General features: G+C 41.2%; 2 protein-coding genes across 3 annotated transcripts; both read left to right on the forward strand.

The window, feature by feature from the left end:
• Positions 1–1,100: 1,100 nt before the first annotated feature.
• On the forward strand, positions 1,101–10,492 carry LOC106920470 (uncharacterized). Its single transcript, XM_088008214.1, has 16 exons — positions 1,101–1,483; positions 2,257–2,431; positions 2,564–2,785; positions 3,233–3,349; positions 3,425–3,558; positions 3,644–3,688; positions 3,764–3,803; positions 3,884–3,940; positions 4,029–4,115; positions 4,217–4,356; positions 5,872–5,940; positions 6,029–6,162; positions 7,303–7,420; positions 7,523–7,597; positions 7,763–7,906; positions 8,380–10,492. The coding sequence occupies exons 1-16, from the start codon at positions 1,340–1,342 to the stop codon at positions 8,464–8,466; spliced, it is 1,788 nt and encodes a 595-aa protein (XP_087864340.1). The 5' UTR covers positions 1,101–1,339; the 3' UTR covers positions 8,467–10,492.
• A 492-nt stretch (positions 10,493–10,984) lies between these two features.
• LOC106920466 (uncharacterized) lies at positions 10,985–15,973 on the forward strand. Of its 2 annotated transcripts, XM_014991491.2 has the most exons (5): positions 10,985–11,251; positions 11,326–11,562; positions 11,742–11,810; positions 12,648–12,940; positions 13,951–15,973. In XM_014991491.2, exons 2-5 carry the CDS (start codon positions 11,328–11,330, stop codon positions 14,830–14,832), a joined length of 1,479 nt encoding a protein of 492 aa, XP_014846977.1. In that variant the 5' UTR covers positions 10,985–11,251; positions 11,326–11,327; the 3' UTR covers positions 14,833–15,973. The 2 variants fall into 2 exon arrangements, with proteins under 2 accessions (XP_014846977.1, XP_014846976.1); XM_014991490.2 differs by having other exon boundaries at positions 11,188–11,562.
• Positions 15,974–16,218: the final 245 nt, after the last annotated feature.

The raw sequence follows: 16,218 nt of genomic DNA on the forward strand, positions 1-16,218 counted from the left end.
TAATTAAGAGATAATAATGAAACGACGACTGAACTAAAAACATTCATTTAACAAATTAACAAGAATTCCAGTTATTTGTCATTTAAGCTGATTTGTTCACTGCCGTCCTCAAATGACAATCCTGTTATGCTCAAAAATCTTTAAAAGTGTTTTTAGCTGAACACACTCACCAGCAACTTTATTAGGTAAATCATAATATTACTGGTTCTTTTTCCGTCATGCTAGAGGTTCAACAAGATGTTTGAAACATTATTTGAATGTCTATACGACCTTTAATACCTCAGTAAATAAAGCCAGCCCACTTGAGAAATAGTTTTTACACCTATAAATTAGCACAACACAACCAGTTTTTCTGTTTGTTGTGCTATTTTGTATATTTAAGAAAACAAACTTCAACGTTTACATGGACCTGGTGACATCACATGAAGCGTCATAGTTATGTCGTATGCATCGCTCTTGTTTTTTTTTTGTTTTTTTCCTGAAAATTAGCTGATTTTTGCTAACTGGTTAGCAAAGAAAAATCACACAGTTAATGGCTAAAATAATTCAGAACAAGTGGTCACAAATAAGCCAATTGTAGCAGAATAAAACTATTTTTTTGTTTTAAAACGATAAACTCAAGGCACGCTGTGGAAAATCAAAGGTTGACATTTGTGCCTCTTGTGATGTCATCAACTCCCCCCACACAGAAAGCAGAAAAAGTTTTTCTATTCCTGCACTTTTCGTGAAATCAAGCAGACATTTATACTTAATTTAAAACCCTGTGTTTTATTCTTACTTGTTCATTTGTTACAAGAGAAAAAAAAACAGAATAGTTTTCTTTAAAATCTCATTTCACATTTTCTCAGCCAGACAGTAAGGCACTCGTTTTATTAATTAAATTACAATTTATTAATTCTCTCAGTATTTTTTCCCCCCAAATTAATGTCGCTCTCTCGGGTTATTTGGTTGTTACGGGTGAAATCTTTCGTCTCCAAAACCACTAAATACATCAACGGCGAAAAATCTTTTACTTTGATTTGATCTCACCAAATGTTGTCAAGACAACATTTCGCGATAAACCTGAAACTACTTTCATTTTCGAAACGTCACCGGAGGAGGAACAGTGGAGGCTTTTGTGGGAAGCTCCACCACGAAGACTTCAGAAGTGCTTCCGGCCGTCCCCGCTCCGGACGCTTCTTGCATATTTTTAAGAAGTGCTTCTCTTCATTTACCCGAGTTGTTTCTGTGCTTGTTTAAGCTGCGGACAGCAGGAAGCGTGGGTAGTTTTTTTGTTTTTGTTTTGTTTACATTTAGCCATAGAGAAACTCTGTTTGCAGGGCCTGTACGCTGACCAGTGATGGACCCGCTGGATTTCCTGGAGCCCGCTGAGCTGCGCACGTTTTTCCACTGTCGTAAAACAGAAATGTCCTGCATGGAAAACCCGCTGATCTTCCTGAACCAGCTCAGGGACTACAACCTGATACCGGAAGACAAATACCAGGTAAAGTTTTCAAGCGTCGTGTGTTGTGGTGGGAGCGGGGCAGGACACGCCCACCGCTCCAAAGCGGATCGTGTGTGTGCGCGCGGGAAATAAACACGGACTCTGTGTCGTGGGCCGTTTTATCCAAATAAGCTGGGTCACAGCTGATCGAGTGAACAATCTGAATACCACCAGTCCACTTACTCTTCGGTCTCCAGCCTCTAGTTGTCAGTTTGGATGTAAATAGTTGCTTCTTTTAGTAAACTTGCGGCTTATTTTTCTTGCACAACTGAAGTGAAGTTTATTGGTAGTTTACGGGCTCAGGTGACGGAGCAGGTAGGTCGCGGCTCGGAGGGTTACGGGTTCGAACCCCGTTCCCTCCCCGGGACAAACTGGGGAAGGACATCCGGCGCAACCCATGGCAACCGAAATGGAGGGAAGTGAGAGGATACTTACATATTTGTAAAAAATAAACAAACATTACTAAAAACTATATTTAAAATCTGCTTACTGTCACATGGACAATACATGTGTGTAATTTTTAAAATGTCGCTTGAATTACAAAGTCTTACCAACTTTCCTATCTTTCAATTGAATTAATTAATCTTGTTTCTCTGATGTTTCATCAGAGAAACATCTGTCTAATAACAACCAGTATAACTTGGTCCTTAAAATGCTAAACAAATCCATATTTTTATAAACCTGAAGTGACAAATAACAACCATAATTTTTTTTTGCCATTTTGCTTACGATGTAGTACTGATTTCTCACGATGTCTCTTGGTCTGTGTCTAGATAACGATCCGGATGAAAAGTAAAGATAAAATTAGGAGAGCTGTTTACGAAATCTTAGACTGTCTTGAGAAAGAGAAGTCGGAGCACATCCCGCTGTTCTGGAGATGTGTCTTCAAAGACGTCATCATGAACCAGTACCCCACCCTGAAGCTGCTGCACAATAGCCTCATGGACGGTAAAAATGTCTTATATTGAACATCGTTATCATTTGCTTTTATTAATTCAGCTCCTGTGTTGGAAGAAAAAAGTCATTCCCTCTCATTGTTTGTTGGTTTCCATAAGTTATTCGTAAATTCTCTGCTTTAAGGCTCTTTCCACTTTGACCCAAAACTACCTGAAAGGAGGGAAAGCGAAGAGAGCGACGAAAGGGGAAGCTCGAAGGTTTCCGATGGCGAGGAGAAGGAAACCAAGAGCGCCAAAAAGAAGAGGAAGCTCAGAAGCGGGAGCAGCGAAGGCGACGATGAGCAGCCGGGCTCGTCGGCAAAACAGACTCCAGGTCAGAAGAAAAAGGTCAAGAAAATACATTTCTGTAAGTCACCTCTCTGGAAGTTGCAACTTTTTTCATTACTCTTATTTTCTTTTTCCACACTTATGAAGACTTTGAAAATACTGAAATCAAATTCCAGACTTTTCCAGACTGCAAAGTCATTTTTAATAAGTCACAAAGTGTCAGCGGTGCAAATAAGCAGCTTTCTTTTTGTGGCAGCCATGTTTAATGTTAACTCAGGGGGTCTTTCCCAACTATTTGATTGTTCCGACTGACGGTAAGCAGTAATTTAGATTTTTTTAGTGGAACTCAAACGCTGCTGTTTGTCCACCTGCCTGCAGCGAGCGTTCACCCCTCTGTAAATGATCTATCGCTTTTGTAATTCATCGTTACCTACATATTTGATTTTACATGTTGAATGTTTTTTATAGTCCGTGAAAGTTCCAGTTTGAAGATGAAAAATCCCAGTTTGTTAAATTTTTTCCTCAGCGTCTCCAAGGAAAGGGGAGGCGGGTGAGATCTGGACCTGGCCAATCTATAAGACCCAGCTGCCTGTGACCTGTGGCGAGGTGGAGGGGACGCTCATACGAGACAAGCTGGCTAAAGGTCAGACTGCGTTCGTTCACCTGTTAGATCTCCAGGAGTCATTTACGTGAAAGAATCGAGTCGTTTTGTTTTCAGGTGAAAAGTGCATCCTGGTGGACAAAAAGTGGTTCACTCCGTCTGAATTTGAGAAGCTTGCAGGGAAAGGGAGCGCCAAGAACTGGAAATTGAGCATCCGATGCAAGGACACCCCTTTGGGAAAACTTATTAAGGTTTGCCAAAACGCCTCTTTGGAACTATGCATTGATTTGCAGACCTTTATATCCGTTCACTCACATGCTTTCGTTCCTTTGAAAGGACGGGCAGCTGAAGGCAGCGGTCTACAAAAGAAGAATCAAACAGGTAAGAGCAAAACAACAACAACAAAGAAAGAAATCCGAATTATTTTTGACTCTCATCCACGACTTTAATTGCCAGGCCAGAAAATCCCTGTTTGCTGCCAGTCATTCAAACACAGGTACGCTATTTCAGAACCCACCGAGATTCATAATTACCAATTTCTGCTTTTTCACCTGAAAACCTTCATTTTTCTCTCAGATGAAGAAGACAGTGAGGACGAAGAGGAAGCACAGCCTTTAGCAGAGGAAACCTCAGGTGCCTGTTTCTACACAACACTAACAGACAACAATGCTGACATAATAGCAGAGGAGGTGCTGATGTAATAAATATCATTTGCACAAAGGAGAAGAAATGGATCATTGCAAGACAAAGTTCAGAGTGACGTGTGGAGCTTTAACTGGGACTTTATACAAATCTCGATTCGCATCAGGTGACCACGACTCAGCCGACGAACACTAAGTGTTAAACTAAAACAATTCTGCTGTCAGACGTATGAAACATGTCTGTTATCTTTCATTCCCCACCCACTAGGGAAATGTGGGAAAAGTATTCGCACCGAGTTGAGCTGGATGAGTCCGGAGGAGTTTGTGAACACAGCGTTAAACCAGAGAGACGCCGCCTGGCGGAAGGACATCCTGTACGAAGGGGAACCCCTCAGCGCTCTCATAGAGGTAGACATGACTCAGAAACCCATCATGATGACGTAGATTAGATTGTTATAACTGAAATATCGGATTTCGGGTTGCAAATCTAAACTCTAATCTGAAGTGCATTTGGTTAAACATTTTCAAACCTGTTGGTTGGGAGTTGGGGTGTTTTCGGATCTGCTGCATTTTGGATTAGCGCCCCGACTCTGTGACGTCCTATTAACTTTTATAAGGACACAACAGGGACAAACCTAACCAAACTCAGACAGCTTATCAGAGAAAGAGGCTGGATAGAGTTGGGGACAAAGAAAGATACACGCAGACTCAATACATGTTTAGCTAAAAGATGAGAAGAGCTGATTTACTCCATTGTGAGAGAATAAAATCAGCTCTCTGCCAGGGATTCCTCCTTTGTCTGAATAAAAGAGTAAATCCTGTCGTCACATTAATGAACCAGGCCAACAATCTGAACCAGTTCTACCAGTTTAGAAAGGCAATGGGTCAGACCTGTTCCCTTCTCACACCTCCACTCATCAGCCATTGACCAACATCTGGACCACCCACTGAGCATCATACCACCCAACTCTCTTATACATTTAAATGTCTCTAGTAGAGAGCAGGATATAAACAGACCATTTAAAGGCCTGAACCCCCACCGGGGCGCAGACCCAGACTCTGTTTCAGCTGATTGTCTCCAATGGGGGGCTTAAAACTTTTCACAGTTTTAACACCCCACTGATGACCGGTCATGTTCCAGTTTGCTTCAAGACATCAGCCAATGTCCCAGTCCTTAAAAAGACAACAGTTAAAGATTACAGAGGAGTCGCATCGACTTCTGAGGACATGAAGTCTTGACTCATCTCAAGACCAGATAGAAAACCAGATAGATGGCGATTTGTAGTTTGTCTCTGACAGTCAAAGCAGCAACACGCGATACTCCAATGCTGTGGCCTCTCTATGTACCTCAGGCTCTTCATCCAAAGTGTTGGATGAAGTATATGGAAGAAAATTATTGACTGAAATTGAAATAAAGGTGATGATTTAGAAACCACACATTTTCCTCAGGTTGCCACCCAAACTTACATTCAGACTCAACAGTTTCATGAAACAGCATCACTCAAACTGTGGCTTCACAACACACACAGCAATTTGTGTGTGTTGTGTATCTATACAGCTCTGCATATATACAGAGCTGTATATTTATTGACAATCACAATGTCCTGTAATATTTTCAATTTTTCTCTTACTTTGTCTACATAAATGTGCATGTTCTTGCTTTTAAAATCCTAAAAATGTTGGTGATTCTGATTAGAAGTTTTGAATACTTATTCAGATTGGTGTGTGTGTTGTGAAGCTGGGAACAAGGCAGAATCAAGTTACGTTTGCCGCAGTTTGAGTGATGCTGTTTCATGAAACTGTCCTAAGATGAGTCTGAATGTAAGTTTGGGTGATAACCTGAGGAAAATGTGCCATTTCTAAATCAGAAGCCCTAAATTGTAAAAACAAAAGACTGAGAAGTTGTCTACTTTTCTCTTTCAGGCAAACGTCTTGATACTGCATTCATTGCTATGCAAATGCAAACGGTGCAAACCAAAAGATGAAGACCTGGTAAATGTGCTGCTTGTTCAGTTTTGCATTTAAAAAGCTGTAAAATCATGGAATTGAATTAAATTATGACATTAATCTGACTTTACAGGACGATGAGAAAAATGACGACGAGTGTTGCGTCTGTAAAAGTGACGGAGACGAGGACTTGGTGGAGTGTGATAAATGTCCGAGATCATTTCACCAGGACTGCCATCTGCCTCATATAGACGACGTAATACTGGAGTAAGAACTAAAGTTGTCTGACAGTCAAATTTTGTTTCCAAAATAAGTCTTTGGAAATGAGACTTATTTTGTCTGGTCTGTTGGGTTTATTGTGAGGTTTTCTGCAGGCCCTAAGCAGTTTTGAGAATTAAGTTTGATTGTAATATTTTCCACATCTGGATAAGTAAGGAGAAAAAAAGCATTTGTGGTTCCAGACTTTGTTTTTATTCCCTTGTAGAAAGGATAGAAATACATTTCTGAATGATAAACTGTGTTTTACATTGATTTACAGTTAGAGGATGATCCTTGTCTTTGGTTTAGTACATTACCACCTGAGTTTTTGTCCCAGTTATTAGCTACATTTTTTTTTGCATTTCAAAACTGACTACAGCTGAAATTCAATTCAATTCTTTATTGCTGTAATAAGTTTAACTATGATATTTCGTTCAGAGAAGTTTGTGAAAACCGTCTTCATTGCACTTTTCTGAAATACACCAGTTTTGACGGCATCGAAAAATTACATCATCCTCATGCAAAAAACGTTTCCGACAAATTTTTTTCATAACGGCCGTGTTTCCACTGAGAATTTATTTTCGTAATTTCAATTTGCTAGTTTTATGATCAATGGAAATGCAGCTACGACAGTATGGGTAGAAAGTTATGTAAATTCTTCTAATATTTTTGCAGCAGCGACGCAATAGAAAATCTTAACCTCATGCTGCATCATGCAGACACTCTGTCTGCGCCGATGATGATTCACTCTCCTTCAAATGATTCGAACACAACGTGATTTTTTTTTCACAATAAACTTCATTTCCTCATGTTTACGCCCACAAAATAAAAAGAAAAAAAAATGTGTAACCATATTGTTATGTTAGCTATAGTAAGATAGCTACAATGTGCGTAACTGTAAACGCCTTCTTTATAAATCTATAACAGTAAAAATAATTATACAACTACCTGCAATAAGTTAGAATTATTGCAGAATTTTGAGTCAGTAACTATCTTTAGTTTTGTCATGCTACCACTCAAATCTGCCCAACACATCAACATTTATACTGTCGTCGTTTTGAGTTTGAAGGAAGATGATTATTCCTGTAGTCCAGTGGAGAACAGATTCTGTCCCCTCAGAGTTAGTTTTGTTAAATTTTTGTTTTTCAGGGACGACAACCAGTGGCTTTGCACATTCTGCGTCTTTAAGCTCACTGAGGAGTGCCGCTACCCCGACGAGCAGAGAACCGAAGCCGTCATGTCCCGTCAAATATCTCAACACCTGCTGGTGAGCATCTTTTTCTCTGCTCCAGTCCGAAAGTCTGTTCATATAAAAACCTGTCGCTCAGACGTCCTGCTGCAGCTCATCTCTCTGTTCTCCCCTGGACAGGAATGCCAGTATCTCCTCCTCTATCTGTGCAACGCTGATGAGGAGCAGACATTTGCCACCAACCCAAGGCAGTATGTAAGTGACTTCGCACGTCCTTCTACATCAGCTAAATGGAACGTAAATAATTCAAAGTGCAGGAGCTATATCTGAAATCACAGTATTGTTTATCATATCACTACATTACATGAATTCTGTCGTCTTAAAATGATCGTGGATGCATTTTGTCCTCGACTCCCACAGCTGGAAAATTACTGCAGTGTTATTAAGACTCCGATGTGGCTGGATAAGATCGCAGACAGACTTCAGAGGAACGAATACCAGGCTGTTGGCCAGTTTGTGTCTGACGTTCAGCTCATTTTCACCAACTCTGCCACGTACAACAGGGTAAGAAAACGTTGGAGGCATTTAGCGCTTTCGTACAGAAAACCACTCAATATCAAAGTAATGTTCTCTGACTTTTTCAAGACATTTTGAATAAAAAATTATTTCTGCAGAGGGGAAATCTTGCATCGTACCACACTATTTTATTCCATTTGAAGTTTTAGATTAAATTCACATTTATACTAAGTTAAAGTTGTGATTTCTTCAGATTCTGTTATCTAATTTCACAAGTTTTCAAATAAAATTACTGCTAACTTACTAATGTAAGTTTAGTTTTAAGTTGGCAAAGCTCAACGTATTTAATAAGCTATCATGTTAATGTGCATAATTTGTATAATAATCAGTCTCAAAAAATCCTGAAGGAGGTAAATACAGATGTATATTTTTCTTCTTCATCAGTCATATTGTGTATTGCTCCTTCAAAGACCGTCCTCTTCTTATTGGTGAACTAACAACCTCTTGAATCTCTTTTACAGAACAACCCAGAATACCTGAACATGGGCAAACACCTGAAGCATTTATTTGACAGAGAATTCAAGAAGGCCTTCAACATCCAGGATTAGACCACAGACTAACATACCGCCACTCACAGACACTGGCTCTACATAAATAACATTTAAATGCTGTGCTGATGATAATTTGATGATGCTTCATCCAACCAGGATCATTTTTTTCCCTAATATTCTGTTTAACTAATGAAAGAAAATGTTAAAATACTACTGAATGTATGACACACTCTTTGAAAACCATGCTGAACTGAAGTAGACCAGATTCTCAGTCTGATGTTCTGTGGTTATTTTCATCATGAGAGTCTTAGAGTAAACTCAGAAAAGTCTCGTCCTGCATGATCAGGCCGAAGTTTTGAAATCGGTTCTCGTTCTCGAAGTTATGTGACGAAAATGGCGTCATTTTTGTTGTCAGCCTCATGTCGTCCGCCCCTCCTTGTCACAGCCCTCATGGGGAAGTTTTTGGCCCCTCGTCAGGTGAAACTATTGTCTGAATTGGTCAGAAATGCGTTGAACTAAAACACAGGACTCAACCGACTGCTCTGAAACGTTGCTGTGCCAGTTGAGGGAACTCGGCTTGCGTCAGCCGGCTGTGAGACTCACTGTTGCAACCGGTTGGCCCACAGACTTTAAAAACAAAAACGCATGTAAAAGTCTTTCTCTTAATGCACTCTGGAAGGCTTTCCAAGGAAATGTAGCCAAAAGTAGCTTCTCAGGTAACACTTTAATATAGGAAAAAATAATGAGGTAACCAAAAGGTGGGTTCAAAGCCCGGCCTGGATGCATGTTTTTCTCCAGATATTCCAAAAACATGACTGTTGGGTCAGTTGGTCTCTTAATTGTCCTTAAGTGTGTGTGTGTGTGTGTGTGTGTGCGTGTGTGTGTGTGTGGATGTTCGTCCTGTGGGTTTCTGTGATGGACTGGTGGCCCGTCCAGCACATACCCCGCCTCTCCATTCCCTAATATTTCAGAAATATTTATCACTATAATCTATCTAAACTCTTGTTGACCAGAGGAAAAGAGATACACAATGGAAACTCAAATGTCTGGCACTGTGGGGGGATAAAATGGCGGCGTGACCTGAGATGTTTACAACTAGAAATAACCAAAAGTCCAAGATAACCCTTTTTTTTAACACAAGATTTTAAAGTGTTAAAACATAGCTATATTATGACAGCTTTTAGTATTTATTTACATATATTTATGGCCATAACTTATGAAAATTAAGAGGTATGCAATGGAGGGTGCATATTAATGAAATGCGTTGCAGGGAGATGAACTGCTGAAGTCTTTATCTGGTACAACGGTTCACGACATTACGATCACACAACGCAGCGCAAATCCACCCTGAGCAAAAAGTAAACCTGGATTTAACTCTCACAGATTAAAACCGAATTTACAATTTGCACATTTTAACATGTTCAAAGTCTCACTAAAACTGCTTTAATCCATAGAGGAATACTGGTACTAGCTTTTGACCCAACGGTGGCCTGTTGAGGCCAAGTTTGTATTTGCAGCCACTTTTGAAGTTTTATTACGTTCCTGTTCCTCTTTGTTAAAATCCAAACTCTGGTTAAGCACATTGGTTGATAAAAGTATTACTCAGATAAGAATTTGATGGTTAGGATGTCAACCTTCAAGCTTTTATGTAAAGAGGAATGCATTACCGCAAAGCGAGAGGTATGTCTTATTATCAGTTGCCCACATAAGCTGATAATTGTGCATTAAGCCTGAACTGCCTCATGTACAAACAGAAAGCAGTTGCCAAATGTTTATCTCTTCAGAAACTCTTTTTTTCTTCTAAAACAAACTATAAAATCATAATTTTCAATGCTTTTGTGAGAAAACTGTAAACAAAAATGACCAAGTATTCAGCACAATTACAACCTTAAGGTTTTTTTTTTTTGAAAGCAGGACCAATGCAATTTGTATTGATTTCGTTTTGATGTTTTTGTATGTTTTATTCTTAAATGACTTTGTATTTTGTTGCTTGTTTTTTATTACAATGTGGTACAATGTTGGCACTGACTGTGGATGTCTTGTGAACATTTCTGTAATAAATTAACCTAGAATGTTTCCTAAACTTGTGCAATCGGCCTAAATTTCTTGAAAAGTTTAAAAAAACATAATTGCTGGATGTTAAGACGTGAGATCAAACATGATAATCCAACTGATGGCTTAAGTTAGACCTCTTGAAAACCCCAAATTCAACTAATAGTAAATTTTCTTTCATAAGAACAATAAAAAATATTAATTTAATTCAAGAAATGTCAGCTTGTACACTTAATACTTAGTTTGCATTAATTATTGTCAGTTTAGCATATTTGAAGTGTGTTTTTATTAGCTTTACAACCAAATATCAATGCTTGTCTTAAGTAAATATGTAGGTTAAAATAATTTGTTGGAATAGATTACTGAAACAAATCCAGTGTTTGAACCTTTTAGATCAGACCTACCCTGGGTACGTATCTGCTTCCTGTGGGTTTGAATTGATGCGTTTGACCTTATTTTTGAAGCTGCGGCGTTCGCTAACCACGTGCCATGCGAGCAGCTGACGTCACTGTCACGCTTCCCCAGCAGCAAATCTGTGCTGCAAGCTGCGCAGCCGCCCTGCGCATCCGCCAGCTGAGCTGAGGTGGACGGCGCAGCCATTTCTCTGCTCGTCGCTGGGAAACAAAACCCGCGCGTGGGGGAGCGTCGCCCTGGCGCGCACGCGACCGAGCGGAACGTTCCTCGAGCCGAACGCGGCGGCGGCGTGACTTCCGGCCGAAGCGTGCATCGCCGATCAACAACCGCGATCTCCAAACTTTCTCTCCCGTTGAACGCCTGCGCAGACAAAAACGTGCGCATACGTTAGTTTTTTTTTTCTTCTTCTTCTTTCTTCTTCGTCGTCTTCTTCTTCTCATGTCTCAGCAGCCATGGACGCGAACCTGCATGGAGGCGGCGCCGACGTCGCAGCAGCGATGCATGTGAAAACCGAAGCCGGGGATGAAAGCTCATCTGCGCTGGGTTTGGGCAGCCGGGAGTCGCCTGCGCCATGCGGAGATGCCGCATGCAGAGCGGGAGGAGGTGGAGGAGGGGCGCAACAGACTGCGGAGGAACTGACTGACACGGAGCTGCAGGCCAACACCTCGGCTCCCTCCGTTCTGCTGTGTGAGCACAGATGAGTCCATTCATGGTGCCATAGATCTGTCTGTTGACACTGAACTCCAGTTGTCGTTTAAAAGCTATAAGAGGTGTCATCTCCATGTTAACACCCCATAATAATCATAATAATCATAATTCATACATGCACCGTTTCAAGTCTTGTCATGTAATTTGTTTGATCTCAGATCCCGTGAGCACAGACCGGTTCTTTACATCATCAGCTGACGGAAAAACATACCTGAAGATTGCCCCAGGTAAGAGAAGAAACCACATTCATGTGTAAAATCTAGTGATATGCTGCATATTTAGATGGTAAAGCACGAAATACACAAATGCAATTATTTTTTATTAAACCGTTAAATTGGTATCATCTACAAAAGCCTCCATACTGTTTTTTTTAATTATTTTTTATTATTTGAATATGTTTTGTTGTGATTTGGTGTGATCAACCAAAACAAAGTGAAGTGAAGAAAAACCACACATGATTTTCACAGCTCTGTCTTCACCACTTGCTTTGTGAAACACGGTGGTGACAGCATCATGCTGTGGGGATGCAAGGCTGGTCAGAGTTGATGGGAAGATGAGTTGAGCTAGAATCGGTCAATCCTGGAAGAAAGCCTGTTAGGCTTATGAAAGCCTTGAGGCTGTGGAAAGGGTTATAGTTCCTAATGGGCAGCAGCATTAAAAATACAGCCTGGCCAAGGTGTTGAAATGGTCTAGTCAAAGTCTGTACCTGAACTCAATTGAAAATCTAATTTTCCAGGAGACGCTCTCCATCCCATCTGACTCAAAGTGTTTTGCCGAGAACAATGTGGAATAATTTGACTCTGGATGTGCAAATTTTCTCCGCAGTATTTACATTTTCAATTGTAAACGATTTTGAAAATCATCCACTCTTCCTTCTTTTTCACTTTGTGTTGGTGAATCACATCAGTTCCACCGAAAATTTCTACCTGTCATCATTTTTGGGCACCTATTCTTAAGTGTGTCACGGCAGCACCAGCTATGATTTATGTGCTCCTTTTAAAGCTATGTGAGGAAAAGTATCGTGAGAAAGCCCCTGATCAAAGCCGCCTTTGTCCCGTCCCCAGCTGCAGTGCTGCCACCTGCTCCCTCAGACAAGACGCTCTCCTCCGGCTCCGATTTCTCCTCCAAAGCTGTCCTGTGCCTGATAGAGGCCGTCGGCCGCCGCTGGGGTCTCTACGAGACCCGGGAGCGCTCGCAGCTCTTCCAGAGCGTCCAGGAAGAGATGGCCTCAAAGGGCCACGTCCTTCCCGTGGAAAAAATCCGCCGCAAGTGGAACAACCTCATTGTCACGTACAAGAGGGTCAAGGACCGCAGCCGGGAGACGGGACATGCCAAAACATCCTGGGAATTCTTTGATGTAAGTCAGGAGGAGGAGGGTGGAGACAAATCCCTCTGCTGGGCAATTTAAGACTAATCCAAACCTTCCTAAAGCACCAACGACATTTTGTAATGAGTTTGGATAAAAGAATTATTATCCAAACTCATTGGATACACTGGCTCTTTGCAACTAGAGCCAGTGTTGGAGAATGAAGGCACAAGAAGGCACTGCTATTATCTGGTTTAACAGGTTCTGAATCCCCAAAAAGAAGCAGTAGAAACAAAAGTCAGGGCTAAACGTTGTGTTAGCAGGATGTTCACACATTGGAGTGATTCCACAATGAAAACGGTCCCAATGGATTTGAATGTTAAAATATAAAAGACTTCAACTTTAACTTATAACTGGACTGATTCCAGGATCACTGTCTAAGTGTTCCACTCATCCATCTATCCATCATACCTCCATACAGTCATCCATTCATCTGCTTCTGTCTATCATCCATCTATCTTATCTCTAACCATCATTCATTCATCCACCAAATCATTGATTTTTTTCCCATTTTCCCTCCACTTGTCCAATAACCCATCGTCAGTTCGTCACACTTTGCCAGTCTGTACTTTTTCCTCCTTTAGAGCCAGATCCCTGGAGAAGCATTTTATTTTATCAAGTAACTCAACCTTTGTGGATGGACAACTCTGACAATTCTGAGTGTGGAAAAGTGTGAAATTTGAAGAGGAAAATGTGCAGGAATTCTTGTTCTTGGTACAGTTGAAGAGTTTCTTAACTTTGCATGAGCTCATATTGTTAAATCATGATCTCTTGTCTTCTACACAGCGGTACACAATCCGGTAGATAAAGCCTCAGTGTCTATATGTATCTTGTATTGTCTGTAAAAGTCTTGAAAAATTTCCAGAGACAAAATTCAAGTCTGTATCTTCCTTACAGTGATCTGAGGGGTATTAATTACATTAATTTTACATGGTATGACTAGCTGCTCATCTTGGTGCCATGAATAAAAATAGTTTGTGGTTTTCCTTTTCTCTCTGTAGCTCATGGACGCAACGCTCTGCGATACTATTGGCTCGCAGATCATTAGCAACAAAAGGAGCAAAGGTAGCAGTACAGCTTCTTCGCTGGCCATTCCTTCAACAAAGATCCCTGCAAAACCAGCACAGCTTCCGCAGCCCACCACCATCATCCGTCCCAATGGGGACTTTGCTGCGACTGGGGGTTTGGATGCGGCCGGCCTGGGAGCTGCCACCAGCCAAATCATGAGTAGCACCGCTGCCAGTCCCTCACACACTGCAACAACTGTTACCCTTATCAATGCACCAGAGGTCAAGCCTGTTATTGTCCTCAATGGTGACATTGTCACTACTAGCATTCAGCCAGCGACCATCGTACCGTCTCCATCGTTTATCTCTTCACCATGTTTTACTGAAACAGCCTCTGCATCTTCCGCTCTTGGCTCAACCGGCAGCTCAGACATGGGCTCGTCGGCCTACAAAAGCCGAAAAGGTCCGTCTTTCACGTCGGGCGCCACACCTTTCTGCCTCAGTACGACCCCACTTAGCCACACTCAGAACATCCTTGGGCTCTCTTCGTTCCCCACAACGTCTTCCTGTCACACCGCTTCCAGTGCCGCTTCACTATCTGCGCCTGCGAGTGCGGGAACAGAGGGGCAGAACCAGAAAGGAAACAAGGAGCAAGGCAACATCGGGTTGTTCCAGGAGGTCCTGAAGCGGCAGGAAGAGCAGGGCTACCTGGATCGGGTGGCTCGGCGCAGGGTGGAGGCCAGAGAGAAAAGGCGTGAGAGAAGGGAGGTGCGGATGTCAGAATCTCTTGGAAGGATAGCCACGGCTTTGGAGCTGCTCTCCTCCAAGCAGGATACGGTCATTGCGCTCCTGCAGAGACTGGCGGATCGGAAATGATGAGTTTAAGGCAGAAACATGGTCATTTTGAACTTACAGTAGTTTGAAATGTTCCTTTATGAAGACTTTTTCTATATTGTGAACAAGAACATTATCAAGAAGAAGTCTTACTCATCAGAGAGATAAATTTGTGTTTTCATGGACTTTCAGTTTGTTGCACTTATACTTCCAGTGAAAGGTTTACATACACTCGCCATTGAAAAGAATTCATTTTGAGCCTTTGAGGATTTGAACCCCATGATAATATTTGGTCATACAGTATGTTCTATTAGTGAGTTGAACCTAGAAATCATCAACTAGCTTCTGGCATAATTCTGGTTGGGTGTTGGACCATTCCTCCTAGCAAAGTTAGTTGAGTTTGTTTGAACTGGTTTTTTTCTTGCTGATGGACTTTAAAGCATCGTCAAACATTTCCAGTGGGTTTAATGGTTAAGGCTAAATGAGTAAATATTCCAAAGCCAGTTTTGGTGTGTTTTTGGGATCAATGTACCACTGGAGCGCACAATTGTGTTCAAACTTTAACCATGTGACCCTCGGCGTCAACGGACTCCATGAACTGAGAGGGTGTTGGCCAAGAACAAACCCCAGCTATTAAATGGTCATCTTCAAGCTTGATGGAAATATCAAGTTGCCCACCAGTACAATCCAAATGCCTTCTGGAGAACTGTTAAATTGTCAGTTGTGACAAAGATTGAGCTGTTTGTCAAAAATTATGAGAATAATGTTTAGAAAGATCAGGCATCATGGTGACAGCATCAAACTGAGGGTTTGTTTGGCTTCCAGTCATAAAAAATGGATAAAACTTGGACACAGTTGGACGTTCCAACAGGATGATGATCCCAACACACCAAAACTTAGCACTACGCAAATATATTGGCACTAACCTCTTTGATATTAGAAATTGTGGTCTATTTTTAAACCCCCATAAAAAGCAATCTATTTAAACAAACTCGGCTAGTTGTTGACCATCCAGAAGACAGAAGATCCCAGATAGCTGCAGAAAGTGGATAGTTTCTCTGCAACTGGCATTTCGTAGACGTATTTGAGGCTGCTTGCAGCTTTAATTATATATTTAAGATTTTATGTATATTTTTTACTCTGTGTGAACTAGAGAAAATCTGCAATAAATTCTAACTTGGAACATTTTGTTTGCCTTGTGATCATTCCAGCCTGAAAACAACAGGACATGTTGGAAGCCATAATTACTGACGTCCACGTTCATTTTTAGTGCAAATCTTTCACAGGGACTGCATGTCAAATAAGGGTTGTCTTTCAAGTTTTACGCTGACTTTATTCCCTAATCTATTTTCTATATGTGATCTTCTGTCCGGTATACTTTCCTTCTCTCTGTCCATCTTTTTGTCCTTCCTTCCCTTTTTCCTTTTT

Source organism: Poecilia mexicana, unplaced genomic scaffold (genome assembly GCF_051168715.1).
Source record: "Poecilia mexicana isolate PSO_F unplaced genomic scaffold, ASM5116871v1 scaffold_8, whole genome shotgun sequence".
Taxonomy (NCBI): Eukaryota; Metazoa; Chordata; class Actinopteri; order Cyprinodontiformes; family Poeciliidae; genus Poecilia; species Poecilia mexicana.

What these genes read in the sequence shown, in the direction of transcription:
- LOC106920466 (XM_014991491.2), top strand. Translation starts at nt 11,328, where the DNA reads ATGGACGCGAACCTGCATGGAGGCGGCGCCGACGTCGCAGCAGCGATG. An exon ending in ATACCTGAAGATTGCCCCAG is followed by an intron (nt 11,811 to 12,647) that starts GTAAGAGAAGAA and finishes TCCCGTCCCCAG; the next exon opens with CTGCAGTGCTGCCACCTGCT. An exon ending in CATCCTGGGAATTCTTTGAT is followed by an intron (nt 12,941 to 13,950) that starts GTAAGTCAGGAG and finishes TTCTCTCTGTAG; the next exon opens with CTCATGGACGCAACGCTCTG.
- LOC106920470 (XM_088008214.1), top strand. Translation starts at nt 1,340, where the DNA reads ATGGACCCGCTGGATTTCCTGGAGCCCGCTGAGCTGCGCACGTTTTTC. An exon ending in CCCTCAGCGCTCTCATAGAG is followed by an intron (nt 4,357 to 5,871) that starts GTAGACATGACT and finishes TTTCTCTTTCAG; the next exon opens with GCAAACGTCTTGATACTGCA. An exon ending in ATAGACGACGTAATACTGGA is followed by an intron (nt 6,163 to 7,302) that starts GTAAGAACTAAA and finishes TTTGTTTTTCAG; the next exon opens with GGACGACAACCAGTGGCTTT.